The following is a 19,808-nucleotide window of genomic DNA, read 5'->3' on the forward strand; positions in this document are numbered from 1 at the left end:
ATTTCTACACTGCGGTGCAAAATATATGCTAATATTAGCTTGCACTTAGGTGTTAGGCAGGCGTGTTTTTATCAGCCCTTGCCAGCAGGCCCGAGGCTCTAAGAGATGGAAGGAGCAATGAGGAAGGTGAAATCCCACACAATCCTATTAGAGTGGATTAAGGGGCAGCTTTCTTTCTGTTGCCACTCTGCTGCAGGTGAGCAATTGTAAATTGTAAAAAGAAGAATAGTTATGACATGGCTGGTTCTTACGGCGGTCTCCTATTGTGACACAGGGCAGCCATTCATTTGGTTTTCTTATTTGAGGCTATCTTTAAGTCAACATACGTGACATTAAAGTTGTTAGGTAATGATGTGGTAAGCTAAGGATAATTTGAACGTTGTCAATCAATCCACCCACACAGAAAGGAAGCAAAGGGCGATTTTGTACCAAAGGAACTGTGTAAAAGTTAAGTTATACTTCGAAGTAAAAAAAAAAAAAAAATTAATGTAATGATCAGTGGCAATTTTGACTTCTGAATGCTGACTTCCAGAAAAACCCATCCTCTGCAACATCTCATGTGGTTGTGGATGCACAGGTTGGAAGATTTCAACATCCACGACCAATTAGTCCATTAATAAGGGAGTTATTGGTGTACAGTTGAAACTACTTTACATCAATGGCATTTAATGATCTAATCAATGATATGATACACTTTATAAATGAAGGTTTTCCCATGTGTACATTTGCATATCGCTTTAACTACCCACATTCGCACTTGGTTGTGACAGTGATTCGAAGTGATCAAAGAGATGAAAGACGATTTTGTAGAGGGTTGCTCTTTGTGTGAGAAGTGTATGCAGCGTGCATATCTGAGTGCATGTGTGTATATGCGGGCTTGACTGGCATAGAGATAGCTGCTGCCTCATTATGATGACAGAGAATGAGGTTTCTCTGGGGTGACTGAACTCAATTCAGATTAGATAATAAAAAAAAGTGGGCTTTTGCATTCTTGATCTTGGCTTTATTTATTCCCATTTCTTATTTTTTCCCTTTCTTGTGTCTCCCCCTCTAGGAAATGGATAGGCATTTAAAGAGTCAATCAGAACAGAATGAAGGGAACCATATAAGCTGCTTCATTTGCATCTTTAACACCTTGACCTGCTCTACAGCTGCATCACTCCTCCACACTCGCTGTCTTCCGTTAGCAGTTAATGCTAGCCAGTAGTCTGCAATAGCTCAGAAATGGTAATGTGGATACAACGCTATTTCAAGCATCCTAAAAGAATGATGTAACTTACCATCTTTTACACTTTTATCCCTATAATACATCTGAAAATTGTGCTAATCCAGTGGTTCTTAACCTGGGTTCGATCGAACCCTTGGGGTTCGGCGAGTCGGTCTCAGGGGTTCGGCAGAGCCTCCACCGTGACATGCACGGCTCATTTTGTGCACCAGTAAAAACATATCTATGTCTTGAATTTGAAAAAAATCCTATTTTATTTTTCACTAAAGAGGGGTTCAGTGACTGCGCATATGAAAGTGGTGGGGTTCGGTACCTCCAACAAGGTTAAGAACCACTGTGCTAATCATTTTAAATAATTAATGTTCTTTTCATGTCCACACGAAAATGCTTCAAATAATATAATCAATCCCTGTGTTTTCATAGGCCTGTTTCAGCCCATTATTGTTGCACTATACTTTGTGCTACTGGATAAATATATCGGCTATTTGTAATCCGATGATTTCATCACCCATTGTATTTTTGATGGTGGCTTTAATTTATTTTTTTTGCTAGATTGTGTTTATTTAATAGTCTTTCACCTTGAGAATTCAGCTCAGTAAACAATAAACTTATAAAGCACATTTTTAATAGCCCCACAAGGGGGTGCTTCCTTCCTTTTTGTTGAGCAGAGAGTTTTACATACTCACACTAACTCATTATATATTAGTAGCAAATGTAGCGTCGGAGAGACCTGCCATTATTTGGCAGTCTCAATTCCCACCAAATTACAGAGCTAACAAGCTATCCTGGTATGCTAGGTAAGCTAGTTGTGTATTGCTAGTGCTTGACATGTTATAGGTTGTGCACACTGACAATTTAATGGCCGCCATTTTAGAGGATTAAAGGCTTCTTTCACGTGTTTCCTTAATTTTTTAGGCCCACTGCACACACCTGTGACAGTTAACTATGCTAGTAGCTAGATTGGTATTAGTAGCTTGCTAACATTTTGACACATCTATAACCAATCAATGGTGACATTTTACTGTCAAAATGCGTATGTGCAGACTAGATTATATGACAATTATATGTTTTATCCATTTTATCCATTTCTGTGCCCAACATTTAGTTTTCTATATCATGTTTGTTTTATTTTCCATAGATAAACACCAGCAGTGAACAGTGACACGCCAACTACTCATCTGGTCCTTTTCATTTTCCAAAATTACCTTTAGAAATAGAAAGCCAGAGGTGAAAACAGACAGGATGAACAAGAAATAGGGAGATGTGAAGAAAAAGATGCTGTTGATGATGAATCACAATGTGCCTTCTGGGTAAAGAGCTCACTGACTCAAACTCATCCAGGACCTAAGCATGTGAGGGGAGCAGACATACCCTTGAGTTAACTGAGGGGGTCTCTTTTTCTCTCTCTCCTTCTCCATCTTCCAAGTCTCTAATCCGAAACCGGACACATTACTCAGCCGACCTCTCGCTGCCTACCGCACGCACAGTCAGGTCTCATTTCCGTTCATGCCAACCATAGCCTGGTCACCACCGAAACCACACAGACCACTGCAGGCACAAAAGGCTGCCCACTCTGTCTGCTCGGATGGACTCTGCAGACCAATGAGGGAGCTGGGGGTGGGTTAGGCAGAGTGGTTAAACAGATATAAAGAGCAAAGCGTTGGAAGAAAGGACACAAAGGAATAATCGAGAAAGAGAGCAAACGAGTAACACAAGATGCAAGTAGGTTCAAGACTTAAAGCACATATAAATAAAAAGAGAGTGTTTTTGTTCTCATACATCAGAAGAGGAGGAGAATGAAAAGACTGCAATCTTCGCTCTCTCATTCGCAGGTCAATAACTGCCTATGCTCCCACTAGAGCAGAGGAACATGTACTCAGATCCCTATCAGGGCAGCTATCATCTCTTCTGCCTCAGAGAAGCAAAGATACTGTCATCCTTGCACTATCGCAGAATGACATCAGCTCAGAGACATGGGAGTAATTATATTATACAAGCTCACAACACACCGGCAGCGAGACAACACCAGACACCATCAACTTTCTCCCTCCTCGCTCTCGTTTTCTTTCTTCACTTTCTTCGTGTCTGGTGTTCTTTACGATAGCTTTTCTTTTATTTCTTCTCTCTCTCTTTCTCTCTTTTTTTCCATTCATTTGCTCTGTGCAGCAGTGCCAGCGCAGAAGAGCAGTGTTTCTAATCCCTTCAACCCTTAGCTCTGAAGCTGGAGAGCATTCAAATTGATTATAATCACTTAAATTGCTTCACCCACTTTGATAAAACCATCAAGCTTTGAAATGCTAAAACTCCTGGTACTGTTGATTGAACGAGTGTTAGGTGAGGTCTCAGACGTCTAAGTACAACGCATACTCATCAAGAAAATGAAGGTTGACTCCACCCTGACTAAATGTATGGGCTTTGACTCTGACAGGATGGCAAATATATAAACAGCATAGGCAAAGTAAGCAAATGAGGATATGGCAGACACGGCACAAATTGGAACTGTCATTCATCAATAAAAGTTAGATGCAAAAATGGCCAAGAAGTCAGTTTTCCTATTGACCACTGATTCCTAGTTTTACCACAATAAACTATTTTCCCACTGGTCAGATCAGCTACTCACTCTCAACAACTGGTCCAAAAGAAAACACGATAACCTAGTTATCCAACGTATCGAGTACAGTACCCATCTCTGGGAAAGAAGACTATCACCTCTGGGAGTGTATCCGTGATGAATGGTATGTCTGCTACTTAGAGTTGATACTGTCTGAACCTCATTACGGCTAGCCCTAAACAAACAATGCATCACACTCCAACTCAATTTCATACATCCTGACCATGGTAATTTTCTTCTTCTTTCCACATAAATCAATGACACTCAAGTTCAATACAAAAGGAACAAAAGATGTTTGCTCTTACAGTAGTACTCGGATACATATATATATATATATACATATCAATGTGTATATATATATATATATATATATATATATATATATATATATATATATATATATATATATATATATATATATATATATATATTAGAGAGAGAGAGAGAGAAAGAGAGGGAGGCTGCAATGTGACTTTTCCTATGAAATTGCAGGAATTGTGAGCTCATATTGTCAGAAAATTTGGGACACATGAATGGCTAGCCCACCATAGGGGCGGCTCGAGTTACTAAATATAGCTTCGTATTAAGTGGAAAAAGTGAATGTTCGTGCCACAGAAACAGAGATAGTTTGCATACTGAACTAACTGTCAGCACTCTGTTAGCTTTGCTTGGCCTAATCACTTGAGACAATGTTAAATGCACTGTGACAATAAGAGCGAAAGGCAGGTACAGTTACATAAGTATTCTAAATAGGATTAGATTTTAACATTAACAAAGATATGAGAGACAGAGCGAGACAGATGGGTGAGGGTAATACATCGGAAGAATCCCTTTTATGTTAATAGATGGAAACTACAAATACAGTATGAAGCAAAAAGAGTTAAAAACACCCTTTGTCTCGGTTTTACTGAAAAAAGTGAGCTGCACTTGCTTAATTGACACTCTGTCTAAAGAACAAGCCCCATGAAAATTAAACCAATTCTGTCACAGCATTAGACGACAGTGCTGGGGCTTTACAACAGCAGGGTTTGTCCTGGAGCAAGGTACTATGTTGAACAGCATGCCTCCCAGTTTGCATTAATGCACCCTCTGTGCTGATCAACCAAAATCAGCAATCATGTTAGTGAGAAGACTTTTTTTTTTTATCGGCCTCCCTCAGACTCTCATCGGTAATCACAACGTGAGGAAGCATTTGCACTAACTGTTATATTAAGTCATGGAATCTGTCTGGAGGCAACACCCCCCCCCCCCAAAAGGTCCTTAGGGAGAGCAGGAGGCAAGCTGAGTGTTGTCCGGCACAGACAGGTCATGGCAGAGTGGCCTAATTGCCTCTCTTGTTGTCTCAGTAGGCCAGCAAACCTCCCAGCTCCCTCATCATCACTGAGGAGCACTGACTCCCTTGTTCAGGCAGGTCTATCTGTGCCCAGTGAGCCAGGATCCAGCCTTGCTTCTACATTGCGCCAATAAATACGTCCTCATTACACCAATTCAGCTATGTAACAGAGTTGTAACTCATGATTCAAAAGCTCGTAATGCTAAACTTGAATATCAGAGAAAGCACAATGTTCCTGTAGACATTTGTTGTGCATTGTTAAACAAGGTCTGTGATATCCAGGGTACTTCAGCATTACGTCAGTGTTACACCAGTAGTGATTACGTCACTCAAAAATGCCAGGGCAGTATGATAACTAAGAAAAAGAAAAAAAAAGCAGTACTTTTTATTCCAAGTATCATTTGCCTCGATCTTTAACATATCTCAGGACCTTGAGTGAAAGTGACAGAGCAAATTGAAAACAAGTACAGCCAAACAGGGAAAAAGAAAACAAAAAGCTGCAGCATTCTTAAAACCCTCATCACAAATACTGTGCCGAAGACAAGCACACTGCAGTCTAGCATGAATAGTTGGCATGAGGTTATATAATTCCTCATATTCTCCCTGCTTTCTTTCCCCTTTTCAGATGCTTGGATCATGATCATTCTCGCCCCAATGGGCAAAGGGGCCTCATCGATACTCCACGCAGGGCAGGGGCCAGGAACAGCTCGACGTCCCACAGAGCTGAAGGCAACTCATCTTTGTCTATTCCGAACACCCAGGGGCAACATGGAGCGCCATAGCGTTATAATCCTGGCTAATCTGGACACAGTGGAGCATCTGGAGATAGGGATATGGCTAATCTCAGACATGGAGGGCACTTTGCTGAGACAGAAAAGGGGATGGGTCTAAGCTAGACTCGCCCTGTCGTACAGAGCTGAATACACATCTTGTGGGAGTTTTAGGTATTACAAAAAAGAAAAATGACAATACCACATAAGTAATACTTGAAATTGCATTGGCCGTAAAATGTAACAAGAAGTAAGCACAGACTTTTAAAAGTAAACACCAATGATGGACTGCTTGAGAAATCACATTACCTAGGGATTGCATTAATGGTAGGATAAGAAAATACTTACTGTGCCCTGCTCTTAGGGATGCAGGAGATCTGTGGATAGCAATAGGCACAATATGGTGGCGCTTGTTTCCATTGGAGAGGTGAATGTGGTGGAGACTCTCCACAGCACCTGGTTCTGACCCTGCCACAAAGCCCAGGGCAATGATCCACAAGGCCAGATGGGTGACTGAAGCTGAATTCCAGTTTCGGGGCTGTGCAACAGGCCTCAGGGGAGCAAACTGTGTCCTCCAGCCTCTGAACATCTTCCCTGAGTGGCCAGATGAGGCTTCAGATCAAGGTGGAACTTCAGCGAGCCTCACAGCCCCATACTTCTCACCTTGCCAAATCTCACTATGGCCAGAGACATTGACACAGATCCACAGGGAAATAAACAATCATTTAAAAAAGCCAAATAAAAAGGACCGAAAAAGCAAAAGGGACACCTCACAAATTGTCGGCCGTGAGGGAAAAATGCTTCTTGCTGTTCTCCAGTGAGTTAAGAAATCCACAGCAGCACCCAGGTAGGTAAAGAAGTATTAAAAATCATCATAGAAAAACAATCAAAAACATTCACAAGAAATTAGGGCAACCTCAAACAGCAATGGAGAAATCCCAGCTTGCTCCAATTCCCCTAGTTCCCTTGTTTTCTCTGTTTCTCCCCTTAACCCTCTATTAAGCACTCACAAAATTAGAAGCATCTTCACATTTAAAAAAAAACAAAAAACTGTTAATATTCCAAAAAAATGCAAATGCCAGGGAAAGAAGAGAGCCTACTTAAGAAGAGACTGACAGCCTCTGTGCAAAGTGATTTTCTTCAGAAAATCAAAACAGACATTCTGAGTTTCCCTCTTTTTCCTCCTCCAGTGGTCTCAAAGGTTGTCCAGAGGAATGGGACCATAGTTAAATCCGAGTCTCATTTGCATGTGTTGGACAGCTGCAGCAGCGTGCAGTAGACTGCGTGATTGTACCTGTAAGTTGTGCCAAGTAGCGCACTCGTTCCCCATCTAGAAATATCTGTTCTCAGTGAGACCAAGCGATAGCAACGCCGGTACCTGAACGAGCAGCCCTGGGCAGGAACACACACTCACACACAGCCAGCATCGGCACCGCCGTTCCAGAAGATGTGCGCAAGAGGAAGAAGGGAGAGAGGAGGAGGAGAGGGAGGAGAAGGACGGAGGGAGGGGGGAGCCTCAACAGCCAGCCAGGAAGCAAGAGGGAGAGTGGCTATGCAAATGGGCAGCATTCACATAGCGAATCACTGGAGTCTGAGTGCATTGCAGAGGAAGAGCCTATTTAGGCAGAATAGCAGGATTTGGAGCTATGTCCTCCAGCCCTTATTCCTTTCACAGTCTACTCTCTCTTTTCAGTCTTTCTCAATCCACTCTCCCGTGTGAACACTCTTCAGCGGTTTAAAAAAAGAAAAAAAAACGAGAACGTGGGACAGGCTAGACTCGTTTCGTTTTCTACTTTTATCATCTCATCCTTCAGCATTCCTCCCACTCCTCCTGCTCCCCTTTTTATGTGTGTCTCTTCCCTGTTCACTTTCATTGTCTGTGAATTTAGGGAAGTTTTGTGACAATAGTCGTCTGGATTTAAAAAAAAATAAAAATGGAAAGAAGCAGTCCAGCCTAATCCTCGCCTCTCCATTGCTCAAGAAAACCTACTGCAGAAGAGTGATGATGCTGCAGCTCATATACTTTAAGGAACTCTCTCAAACACACACACGAACATATGAGCAACCATAAGTACGAACACTCAGACACACAGCGACACACAGACACACACGTATGTAAACAAAGCACGCACAATGCCAGAGCCCGCGGTCGAGAACTGTCCACAGAGAGGGTGCTGAATCCGGGCAAGTCTGCCTTGCCTGCTAATAAAAGACCATTTCTCACAAGAGCGGGAAGGCTGATCGCAGTGCAGCAGGGTTACAGGAATGTAGAGAACATGTGGACATAAAAGCCCTGCTGATAAACACAATCCGGTTCAGCTGGGAAGTGTGCTCAGTGTTCAGAGTTCAGGATTGGAGAGCACAAGGCTCAGCTGCAGTGTGCCTGCTTCTGTTTGCACACTGGCTATTCAACATCCTTCTCTTCGAAACGCAGTGTCCTAAGCTGAGGGGAAAAAAAAAAATCTGCAAGCACTGCTGAGCTGATCTTTACGGTTTACAGGGAATACACAGGCATTTCATGCCCAAAGAAAGCCAACTTAGCCAGCGTGACACAGAGGATAATATGCCCTTTCCAATTTCTCTGAATATTTCGTATAATCAGTTTTTAGTAGAAATACATGCAGAGAGTTGAATACTCACTTTTAAAGCATGGCTGCTATCATCTGAATTTAAATGTAGGAAGAACAATAAGAGCAGGCACATACTGTTACAACATTAAACTCTAAGAAAACTATGATCTGCCATCTGGAAGGAGGACAGATGAGGATCCCTCATTTCTCTCTCTTCTAACTAACGCTGTGTTCCTATATAGTAGTAAAAAGCAACTGAAATACAAAGCAGATGCTGCACATATTAGGCAACTGTGTTGCTCTCACCTTGTAGAATCTCAATAACGTGGTGCAGCCACCTGGTGCTAAAAAGTAGGCAGCATGGAACCTCTCCTCTGTTCTCATTTGCAATGGTGAAAAGGAATGTTCCTGCTGAATGTGTTTACACTTTTATAATTATCAGCAGTGCAATCTGCATAATTACGCCTAATAAGGCAATCTATCAGGGCTGCTTGCCAAGGACAACAACCTGACATAGTGTGTCCTTAACTGCAAACTTTTGCAAAGAAACGGAAGGGGAAGCTTCATTTGAGAAGCTAAATATCAGGGTAAATACAGGTGTTATTTAATGGAAATGCAGTGTTAATATCGCAGCGCCCAAAATTATTGGCATCAGCAGTGAGCAGTGATACTTTTAGCACGTTTATCATTACTTACTTGTTCATTTGTGCCCCCAAGTGGTGGAATTCTAAAGTGCACCAAAGCTGTGTGGGTTTTTCCGAGCCAGCAGCTTATGTTTGATGAATCGAGCAGAACAGCAGAGTCTCATCAATCAGCAAGATTCAATAAATTCAATAATAGAAATATTGCTGAAAGCCTCACCAAATGCATCATATTGCTCCAGATCCAAACTTTAAGAGATACAAATTTGAAATTCTGATTCTTTGCTTCAAGATCGTCCTCTATTAGGGCATCAGTTAATTGTTCTGCAGGTTGCCCTTTGATCTGGTGATGTGTGGGATCATTAAAGTATGAGGCGCAAGGAGGCCATGCATCCAGCTTGAGGTGAAACATTTAGCACTAAATTCCTTCTGCCTGCACAAAAGCAAACACCTGAGCCCATGAGGTAAACTAATTTACAGATCTCAGCTGCTTTAACCAGATGATTGTACTGTAGTGTGTTCGCCACAAAATGAGAAAATCCTGTTCCACAAGAAAGCTTCCACCATTAAAGAGAGCTTTTCTTTATTATTTACTATTGTGTTCTGACTCCAGCTCCTGTTAGCGAGATGTCTCCTTAACAGAGACCCAAAAACAGCTTGCCTTTGTTTCTATTTAAGACCCAGAGGATTGTGTCTCAGATGCATGCGATGCTCTGAGCATATTTCCCCTTTTGAATCAACATCACTCCGATTTACTTTTGTTTGTTTGTCTATTTTCTTTGCTTTTTAAAGCCACAGAAAATTATTTTGGAAGAAAAAAAGACGGGAAATAAAGGAGAAATCATGTGAAAGATTGGGGCTGATTTTTCAGTGACAGGAGGAGAAATTTGGCTTGGGTGTAATAATCCCTCGGAGAGTAAAACGCTAGAAGAGAACAAGCACAGAGCACAGAATAGCCCATGTTACTCACTTACGGCTGCAACCAGTGTGGACTGAGCTGATGAGATGACTTTTTGGAGGACTGGAGGAAAACCGCAGGGACAGCAGCAGATGGGTGGTCTAAGAGTACCTGACCCGACTGGAGCAGGGCCTCTAAATCAGTTAAAGAGCCATCAGGCAACACTTTATCACACACGGAGAGACCCTTTAGAGAGAGGGTCAGACACTTACAGCCACTTTGACAACAATGTTTCTCGTTCTCAAGTGCTACAATTATGTTTACTGTTGCTATTAGAGGGGAAGGGGAATAAAAATCTAACGGTGTATTATTTTAATCAGCACATTCATCGAATTCCCAAAGGTGCAACATCCCAACACCTTGCACATTGTTTTCTAGGCACACACTGCTTGATTGAGCATGCAGGCCAAGTCATGCATGAAGCAGGTATACCTGTTGTGTGCTGGAGTGACACATCTGTGTCAGGCTCAGCAACATATGTGTCCCAACAAATGAGAGTGTTTGGAGACCCATTTCTCCAGGGTATACCAGGTGCACTGGTGAGGAGATTACAGTGCACCGTGTATTAAAAGAATGACAAGTGAGAAATGCTAATTGTACAAAACTGATCCTCCCACCAGGATGTAAAGCAACGGTGACCATGAGAGCAACCGCCTGCGAGCAGCCGCAACTCAAATTTCTAGAGCGATCCGCAAAAAGAGAACAATTACTGTAGCAAAAAAGTAACACCCTTAGTTTTGTCACCAACACAAAGGTATACAATGCTAATAGTCTCTTCAAACGCTGACATGCAAAATGAAACCTGAACTCTTTACAACTGAGAGTTTTCCGCGAATATCAAACGTGTCATTACTCATCCGAACACCACAGAGAGAGAGAGAGACAGAGGAGCAGACAATGCTCTGATGCTAATGCGTGCAAGTGTACAGAAATAGAAACACGGCGTCTTAGTCTTAGTCATCACGAGATGTGACATGATAAGAGCAGACAGACACAGGGAGTCAACACTCAATACAAACATACGAGCTGTACAGTATCTCGACACAGCCGGGGTGCCAATACGTTAGTGGAATATGTTACACTGTTCCTGTCTATCAGATCGCTCAACTGTATATAACAGAGTGAGGAGTGTAAACTCAGACCCTAACACATCATACAAGCATTAACTGGTCATTTCCCATTCATTTGCTTCTTAGCATCTCTCTCAGATGCTGGTGCTGGAAAGCCCTATAGAATTACATCTAAATCAATCCCAAAAGTCCTCTTTTATTGAGGATAGACAGTATTTCTCATTGGCTAACACAAAAGTGGTCGTGATATGGTATGAACAGCATACCTATGCATGTAAGCCTAGGGAAAAAAAAATCTGTAAATGCAACTGTTTATGTAAAATGCAGCAAACATCACCAACCACACGAGAGATTTGTGCTGCACACGCTGTTCATTATGCAAGCTGTGAAGGCAACATAAATAACAGCACTCAAGCTGATAAAACAGCCCGCTAATAGGAAATAATGCACATTTAGTGTCGCAAAATCAAATCTGCAAATGGCACTGCATGGTGGTGTAATGGAACGGCTTCATTCTCACTTAGAGCAAAAACAAAGAAACCAAACTCCACATTAATTCTCATTCCTCCTCACGCTAATTTTCTTTCAATTCACTTAAACATAATAATTAATTTAACGGAGCTGCTAAATGAAGTTAAAAAAAAAGTTTAAAAGCTTTTTTGGAGGGATAGCGTTGACACTGACAGCTTTTGGCTTCATTTTTAAATACTGCACCTTGTTTTTTTTACAGTGTTTGGTGGTGTGTGTAAGAAGTGGCACTATATTGAGTTGAATAAGGAAATATCTAGCTGTAAAATCTTCAACATTATGCAGAAATTGCTCTGCACCACACTTTGTCACCATTAATGCGCCGTGGCAATTACAGTCAAATAATGCTACTGTTTATTCCTTTCGCGGTAAGAATGCGCCCCTACAAATACTGAACAGATTCAAACGTGTGCACGTTAATGCACATCCCATTACCAAGACTAGAGCACCCCAAACTACACAGACAACAGACTGAATTTTGTTTTTCATCGCACACCGACTTGTTTGTATAGCCAATAGTGTGCTTTTGCTCCTTTTACTCACTGGATTCTGCCTGATGTGACCAAATGGTAACCCCCCCTCAGACACACACACACACTACCACCAACACACACACAGCCCTCCTAATGCATAAACGCTGGCACAACACTGTTATTCATTTCCATAAAACCATTTAAATACACATTAAGATCAAGCATGCAGGAAATAACATTCAGAATTCCTTGTGCGTAAGTATAAATAGAGGCTGTGTGTGGGTATGTACGTACACATTTATGTCTGTTTCAGTGAGTGTGTCTGCATGTGGGATGATGATGCGTCTGAGAATGCAAAAACCAAATTCTAACTGTCAGTAAGAGAGAAAGGGGTCACAGGTCGACAGCTTTTCTGGACGCGTTTTCTCTATCTCCTCTGACAGCTCCCAAGATACAGTGGGGCCACTGAAGGTGCCCTGTCTGTCTGTCTCTCCTTAAATTCATCAGAAGTAGATCAGTTCCCTTCTCAGAGTGCTTCGTCGTGCAGGTCAAGGACAGGCAGCGCCTCCTTTCAGAAGTCCATAGCTACTTTGTTAATGAACATTTGCGCTAAGCTGAAACTAACTGGGGCAACAAAGGAATAATGATCACACTTTAAAAAAAAGGCTTTTCCTGAATATGAAAGTATTTATAAATAGAAATCTAATTCTGAAAATGTTGGGTACTGTGTAAAATGTAAATAAAAACAGTATGTAGTGATGTAGTGCTAATCTTATAAAACAATCTCAATGCAAAAATTGTGAAGACACTAAATGGGCTATGGAATGCTTCCAGAAGTCATCATTAGTGAACACAGTTCATCTTCCCTTCACAAACGCAGGTTAAAGTTCAGTCATGCGAAGAAGAAGCCACATGTGAACATGCTGCTCAGACATCATCTTCTTAGAGCACAAGATCATTTTAAACGGACTGGGGCAAAGCAGAAAGCTGTGGTCAGAAAAATCAAAATGAACCCCGCATCATCTAAACTAAAGAGGAGAGGGGGCATCTTGCTTCTTATCACTGCTCAATTCAAAAGTCTGTATTTCTACGGTCTATGGTGATGCATTATTAGTACCTGCGGAATTGGCACCTTGCACATCCAAAAGACATCATCAGTGCTGAAAGGTTTATACAGATTTTAGAGCAATATTATGCTCTTATCCAGATAAGATGGTTTTCTGGGAAGATCTTTCGCATTTCAGCAAGATAATATTAAACTGCATCCATTAGAGCAGCATGGCTTTGTAATAGAATAGTCCTGATCCTGACCTTTCACCAACTAAAACATTTGGAGTATCATGAAATGAACAATAAGACAAAAAAGACCAGGGACTGTTGAGTAGCTAGAATCCTATAAGAGAAGTGAATGGGACAACACTGCTATTCCAGAACTCCAGTTGCTGGTCTCCTCAGTTCCCAGTGGTTTGCAGACTGTTATTACAATAAGATGTGACACAGCAGGAAACATGGCCCAGTTCCAACTTTTTTTGCTGCCATCAAATGTTTAATATATTTCTTTAAAATTATTAATTTTAAACATTTTCTATGATTTCTATGTTCTATTGTGGATAAAATACGGATTTATGAGATTTGCAAATTACTGCCTTTAATTTTGGGGGTTTTTTTTTAGATTTTACACAGTTTTTCATTTTTCTCAAAAGCTACTTGCCTGCCTTTGAATGAAACTCCTTCCTTTTAGAGTAAAACTACAAATAAAGGAAACAATCTGCCCCTGTTTTACAGGTGAACTACCATTCATTTCATTCTGTTTTTTACAGTATTATCAAAAATACCAAGGCAGTCTGCAGCCACTGCCAATGGTCAAACGAGAATTCATCTAGATACAGTTGTATGATGAAAGCATTTCCTCCATACACAAAGTTTAATCAATGATAAATATTACTACATGTTTTTTCAGTATTCTATTTTTTCAAAGGCACTTGAAAACCTATTCATCTTCAACGACTTGACATGTAAGGTCGTACAGTTTGAGTATCTATTACCATGTTCTTCCATTCTTTCAGCATTTGAAGTCTTTCAAATAACATGAAATCATTCAACAACAAGTGAATAATCAGAATCAGAATCAGAATACTTTATTGATCCCTGGGGGAAATTATTTTTTGTTACAGTGCTCCATTTTAAACCAACATTAAGACAAGACAGACAATACACTAACTAAGAATAGTACAATAAGCTGGTAAATGAGGGGTTTGTCCTGTCTCATGGGACTCTCACCTTATGGCACACAATTCAAAGACTGTACTTCACTCCAGAAAGAAATTTCATACTTAAAGCTTTTTCTGTTCATGGCACAGTGTGCAGAATGTACTGGGCTGTTCTTACTGGCTATCAAGTGTTGAAAAATAGCAAGAAAATGCACAATTTTTATGAAATATTACATTAGAGACTCAGTGCCTTTACTTTGCAACAGTTGCTTAGTGTCACATTAGTCCCCAGAAGGTTCCCAGCTCAGTCTATTTGGTAAAAAAGTGAACTTTTGATGGTGGTATCAACCAAAGTAATTGGCCAAATTAAATCCATTGCACAGAGAATGATAGATTTCGATACCAACATCAAAATGCTATCAAAATAAACACAAAATAAACACTAGTGTATTTTAAAATGCAATTAAGTGCTCCCTGTAAGTCAAAGTGCACAATAAGTGTTATGGTCCATGGGTCACTGACTCAAGGTTTTGAGTTTTGCGATGTTTTCAGTTTTGTTTGAGCTCATGATTTGCTCATATAGCTCTTTATCTAGTCCTCTCAGTATTATATTGTTTTCAGGCGCTTCTTAGTATCCCTTTGCTTCCACTCTGTGTTCCTCATTAGGTTGTTTAATATTTAGTTATGGTTTTAATTGATTACTTTTTATCTTCGAAGTCAGTCATGTCTCCGATGTTTGTTTATCTCCTGTCCCCGTGTGAAGTTCACATGTCTTGGTCCTAAGCTCAGTGTTGTTTATTCTGATATTCGCTTGTCTTGTGCATGTTGTGTTCAGTTTTACTTCCCCTGTCTCACTAGTTTGATTCTGTTCAGCTGTGTTCCCAGGTGTCTCCACCCTGCCCTAATCTCCTCATGTGTATTTAGACCCTCCATTTAATTTGCATCTCGTCTTTGTTGGGTTCTCACTTATGGTTGTGTTTTTGCTTGCACTTGGTGGGCCTTTATTATTATTTATTTATTTATTTTTGAAAATTTGCATTGCACTTTGTTTAAGTTCTGTATTAAAGTCTTTAGGTTTAAATTTAGGTTCTGAGTCCTGCGTTTTGGTCCAAATTCTGCCTGCTACACAGCCAGCCTTGACAGTAAGACCAAAGTTATTTAACAACTTGAGTGAAGAAAACCTGTAATGACAAGACATGCTTGCATTTTCTGCTGTGATAACAGTACATGCAGGGAACAAATTCAGTGGGAAGCAAAACCAGCACTGTCCCTTCCAGCATATAGAAAGCCATTCATGTCCAAGTGTATCAATAGCCAATGGCCTGAAGCAGAAAATGTAATGTATACTCATAAAAAGCATGTCACATACAGAAATGAGAGGCTGTGGCTTCAACTGTCTGCACAGAGAGACACTGCAGGCATCTCTGAATTTATTTTGTGTGCCTACAATAAATGGAGATTTAGAATTGGCCTCGTGCCTTCTCTACATTTTTAGTAAACATCCTGTTCATTTCAAATGCTTCAGTATAGTAGAACGCTTTTATTTGGATTTTATATGGATTGCAGAAATTCTATAACAAGCAAAGTCCATTTCCGACTAGCCTTTACTACTGTTTCTTTTATACAGTGAGGTGGCAGCCTCTTACACCAAACGGCCGGTCTAAAATATATTTCAAGCCCATTAACCAGGTTTCCTCTCTAAACCATTCACACAGGACAGCTCTATCGCTGGTTCTCACTTTGGCTAAGGCAGTGACTGATCTGTGTGTGCTTTCCACCCTTGCTGTCTACAGATAAGACAGGATTTGATTAGTGCCACACATAAAATCTGTCCTTTGTGTGTTAAACCTTTTGGAAGTTAGCTTAGTTCAAGGACAATTCAAACTGAAGTTCTATTTACGTTCCCCTAGAGAGAGGAGCACCTGCATTGTCTTAGACCTTTGTGCATATTGTTATTACTTGGAAAGCACAGCAATGCTCAGACATACTAAACAGTTGTTTGTTTGCTATGGAGATGGCTGGCAAACTACCTCTTGAGACAAGGTTATTCATTTGCTTTGTGACAGCATTTTACAAGCTCTAGATGCTCTTGTGGCTATACTGCAGGAATAGTACACGACCTGTAATGTATGAAATCAACATTTCTTTTATGTTAAAAAAAATAAGTAAAAAAAATGTTTATTTAAACAAAATGTAAAACAATGGGAAATTTCAATGTGTTGCTGCTGGGTACATGAAGTAAATGACATAAAAAGGCCGTAAAGCCACTGTGAAAGGTTACCAAAAGCCGATACACTATACTATGATACTATGAAGTGGACTCAATGGACATTTTATTAGTTACACCTTGCCATTACCAAGTCACCCCTGTTTGCCTTCAGAACTGCCTTAATTCTTTTGGCATAGACACAACAAGGTGCTGGAAACATTCTTCACAGATTGAGTCCATATTGATGAGACAGCATCACATAGATTTACTCTTGCAAATCCATTATGTGAATCTCTCGCTCCACCACACCACAGAGGTGCTCTAGTGATTGAAATTAAGATTTTCTGAATGCAAAGTCCATTTCAGTACAGTGAACTCATAGTCACAGTAAAAAAAACAGTTTGGGAAGATCTGAGATTTGTAACATGATGCTTTGGTCATAAAGGAATGGATTATTATTATTATTAAGAAATGCATTACTGTTGTCTTCCTATCGGCTCAAAGCCCAGAGAACTGCTGCTTGTGGGATATTTTCTCTGTTTTTGAATCTTTAACTGAAATCTCTTGAGATATCAGCAGTTTCTGAAATACTCAGAGCAGCTGTCTGACACCAACAACCATCCCACCTTCAAAGTCACATAAGTAACCTTTCTTCACCATTATGATGCTCAATATAAATTTCAGTAGGTCGCCCCGACAATGCAACAGTGATAAGAACAAAATAGAATATTCTTGCAAAATAGGAAAAAAAATAGTTATAATTTTTTTTTTTTTAAATGAGAAGCTCTGAGGAAGAGATGCCGTACTTTATGCACACCTTTTTTTTCCTCGTGTCATCTCAGTGACTGGATTACTTCAAATTAGAAGTGAGGAAAAGTGAAGCCCAAATGTAAGTGAAGGAGTGTAACCGGGAGATTTTATTTTTGTTTTTAATTTGTCTTTTTTCCTATGGAAAAACACACCAACGTCCCTGTTAAACTAACTCTAAACACAGTCAACACTTTCTCCACGGTTTTGATTTTTTGTTGGGTTTTTTTAGAATTAAATTTTTTTTTATTGATGTAGCATTGAGAAATGTGGACAACCCCTCCAACATTTTGGCTCATCTAAAACTAAAGGTAGTATGTATACAATTCCCAAAGGCAAAGTTTCCAAAACTGCCTAAAATTAAAAAAAAAAAATATATATATATATATATATGTGTCTGCTTGTGTACCTATGTTAGTGTGTGTGTGTGTGTGTGTGTGTGTGTGTGTGTGTGTGTGTGTGTGTGTGTATATATATATGTATATATAACTATAGCCAATTGCTCCAATGACTTTTTTCTTAATGTGAATTTAAATACAACATCCATCAGTGTCTCAAAGAGCAATTTACAGAGTTAAAGTATATTTTTTTTCTTCTTCAATTAAATGACTTCTGACTGTGAAATCCTTTAAAGAATGGTTATAGAAGCCATCAAAAGTTTTTTAAATAGAACAAGTAAGCAAACTTTTTTTTTGTCCCAGGGATGTCTTCACGTTTTGCCACAGTCCCCCTGGGTGTCATGTTCAATAGCCTGTGTTTATGAGAGAAGGGAATATTCACAGTGTCAGTGTATCACCCAGCAGGATAGTTTAGCTGATACTCTGTATCAACGCTTTAATTAGTATTGTGTTGTGGAGAAAGAACAACTCCTTATTTCCTGTCAACATGCCCCTGTGGGCTAGCGATTAATAAAAACCACCTCAAAGATTAGGTTCTCACCACTGCACTGCAATGAGTTCTAGATGAGGTTGTGATTAGAACATAGATTACGTTGAAAGACAACTAAATGTGTGGACTGCTTGTGCTCCGCTTTGGTCGCACCACATACTGTTCACTGACACACACAAAAAAAACTGTTCAGCATACAGAGGTCTATGTGGTGGAGGGACACACCACAACTTTATTACAACATATGAACAGCAGGATGGGTTTATGAAGCAATCTGACATATGTCTAGCACTGCTGCTCCTACATTTTAATGTCACTGTGCCAGCATGCGTCTGCATCACATACTAAGTTAGTAACATGCAGCCTCACAGCTGTATCCTTTGTTTATCCATAAATCAAGTGAAGTATTAAGTCATGTATATGAATTTAAAACAGATATTTAAGCCTTCAAAATTCTCGCAAGCTAGCTAAAAGATGTTAGTTATTCTACACCACTTCCTGCAGAGATCTCATTGCTTGGGCAAAGTTACAGACAAGTTACAGCATCCAGGGTGGGAGGAAAGGAGACCTAGTTTCCATGCCAACAGCCTTTACCCACATATGGCAACTGCTTCCTGGCACAGAAACCCATTTAAATGCAGATACTCAATCACCATAGAAAATTACTGAAAATAATCAGGCCAGATAGTGACCACTCGAACTGAATTGGAGGTGGAGGACGAATAATTGAAAATTAAAAAAAGAACACAAAAATAGGACAAAACAGCAGAGCCTCTTTGAGACTGATAGGATGTGATAGAAATCTGTAGCAGCACACCGTCTTAGTGTCCATCTGGGAACAGCAGGTATGGGATGTGTGTAGATGAAGATCGCCATCCTCTTGTACAGTTTACAATGTAATGGGTCCATCTAGACAAAACATCATTTCACATCATTTGAATTAGGTACTCGCTTCATAATACTAAACTACTGGGCTGCTCCACTCAATAGCTTAACAGCCCCATAAAACATGTTTGCCTCTATATATTTACATGTTCCAGATTCTACCTCAGGCACTCAGCCAAGCTGATTTATTATCAGCAGGTCACACCTGTAAATACTGCAGATGGAAAAAGATCGTAAATAACACATTTTCAGTTTTGGATTAATGCATATTTACTGTTCTAGTGGGCACTGGGCGTCTATGATTGAATACAGCGATAAACTACAGTAACACTAAAGTGTCTGAGTAAAGAAAAGACATTCCCCAGTAAAACAGGCTCAGTGATGTGTTTTAATAGGTATTTTATACAAGAACGGAGCCAGTAGTTCTGGGAGTGCTAATGCAGAGACCACTTATAAAGTAGGATCATTGTTCATTGTTGGATTTCATGACAGAAAAATAAAATACAAGAAGATTTATTCATTAGGGAAAGATAGGTTGAGCAGGTGAGTACACCCACAATTCCTCTAATAAATTGCTGTTATAAACCATTGGTAATGTAAAGATATATACATCATAATTAAACTTTGTTG

General features: G+C 40.1%; 1 protein-coding gene across 30 annotated transcripts in view; it reads right to left on the reverse strand.

The window, feature by feature from the left end:
* The window catches only part of LOC113034636 (neurexin-1a), a 258,027-nt gene that overhangs the window by 96,421 nt on the left and 141,798 nt on the right, over positions 1-19,808 (reverse strand). For 4 of the 30 annotated variants that reach the window (XM_026189408.1, XM_026189407.1, XM_026189406.1 and 1 more), the window contains exon 1: positions 6,288-7,407. The exons of the other annotated variants lie outside the window; for them this stretch is intronic. In XM_026189408.1, the coding sequence (XP_026045193.1) occupies positions 6,288-6,528 (241 nt within the window). In that variant the 5' untranslated portion in view covers positions 6,529-7,407. Of the gene's footprint in view, positions 1-6,287; positions 7,408-19,808 lie in introns of those variants that run through there. 30 annotated transcript variants of the gene reach the window in all.

This window comes from Astatotilapia calliptera, chromosome 13 (genome assembly GCF_900246225.1).
Source record: "Astatotilapia calliptera chromosome 13, fAstCal1.2, whole genome shotgun sequence".
Classification (NCBI taxonomy): Eukaryota; Metazoa; Chordata; class Actinopteri; order Cichliformes; family Cichlidae; genus Astatotilapia; species Astatotilapia calliptera.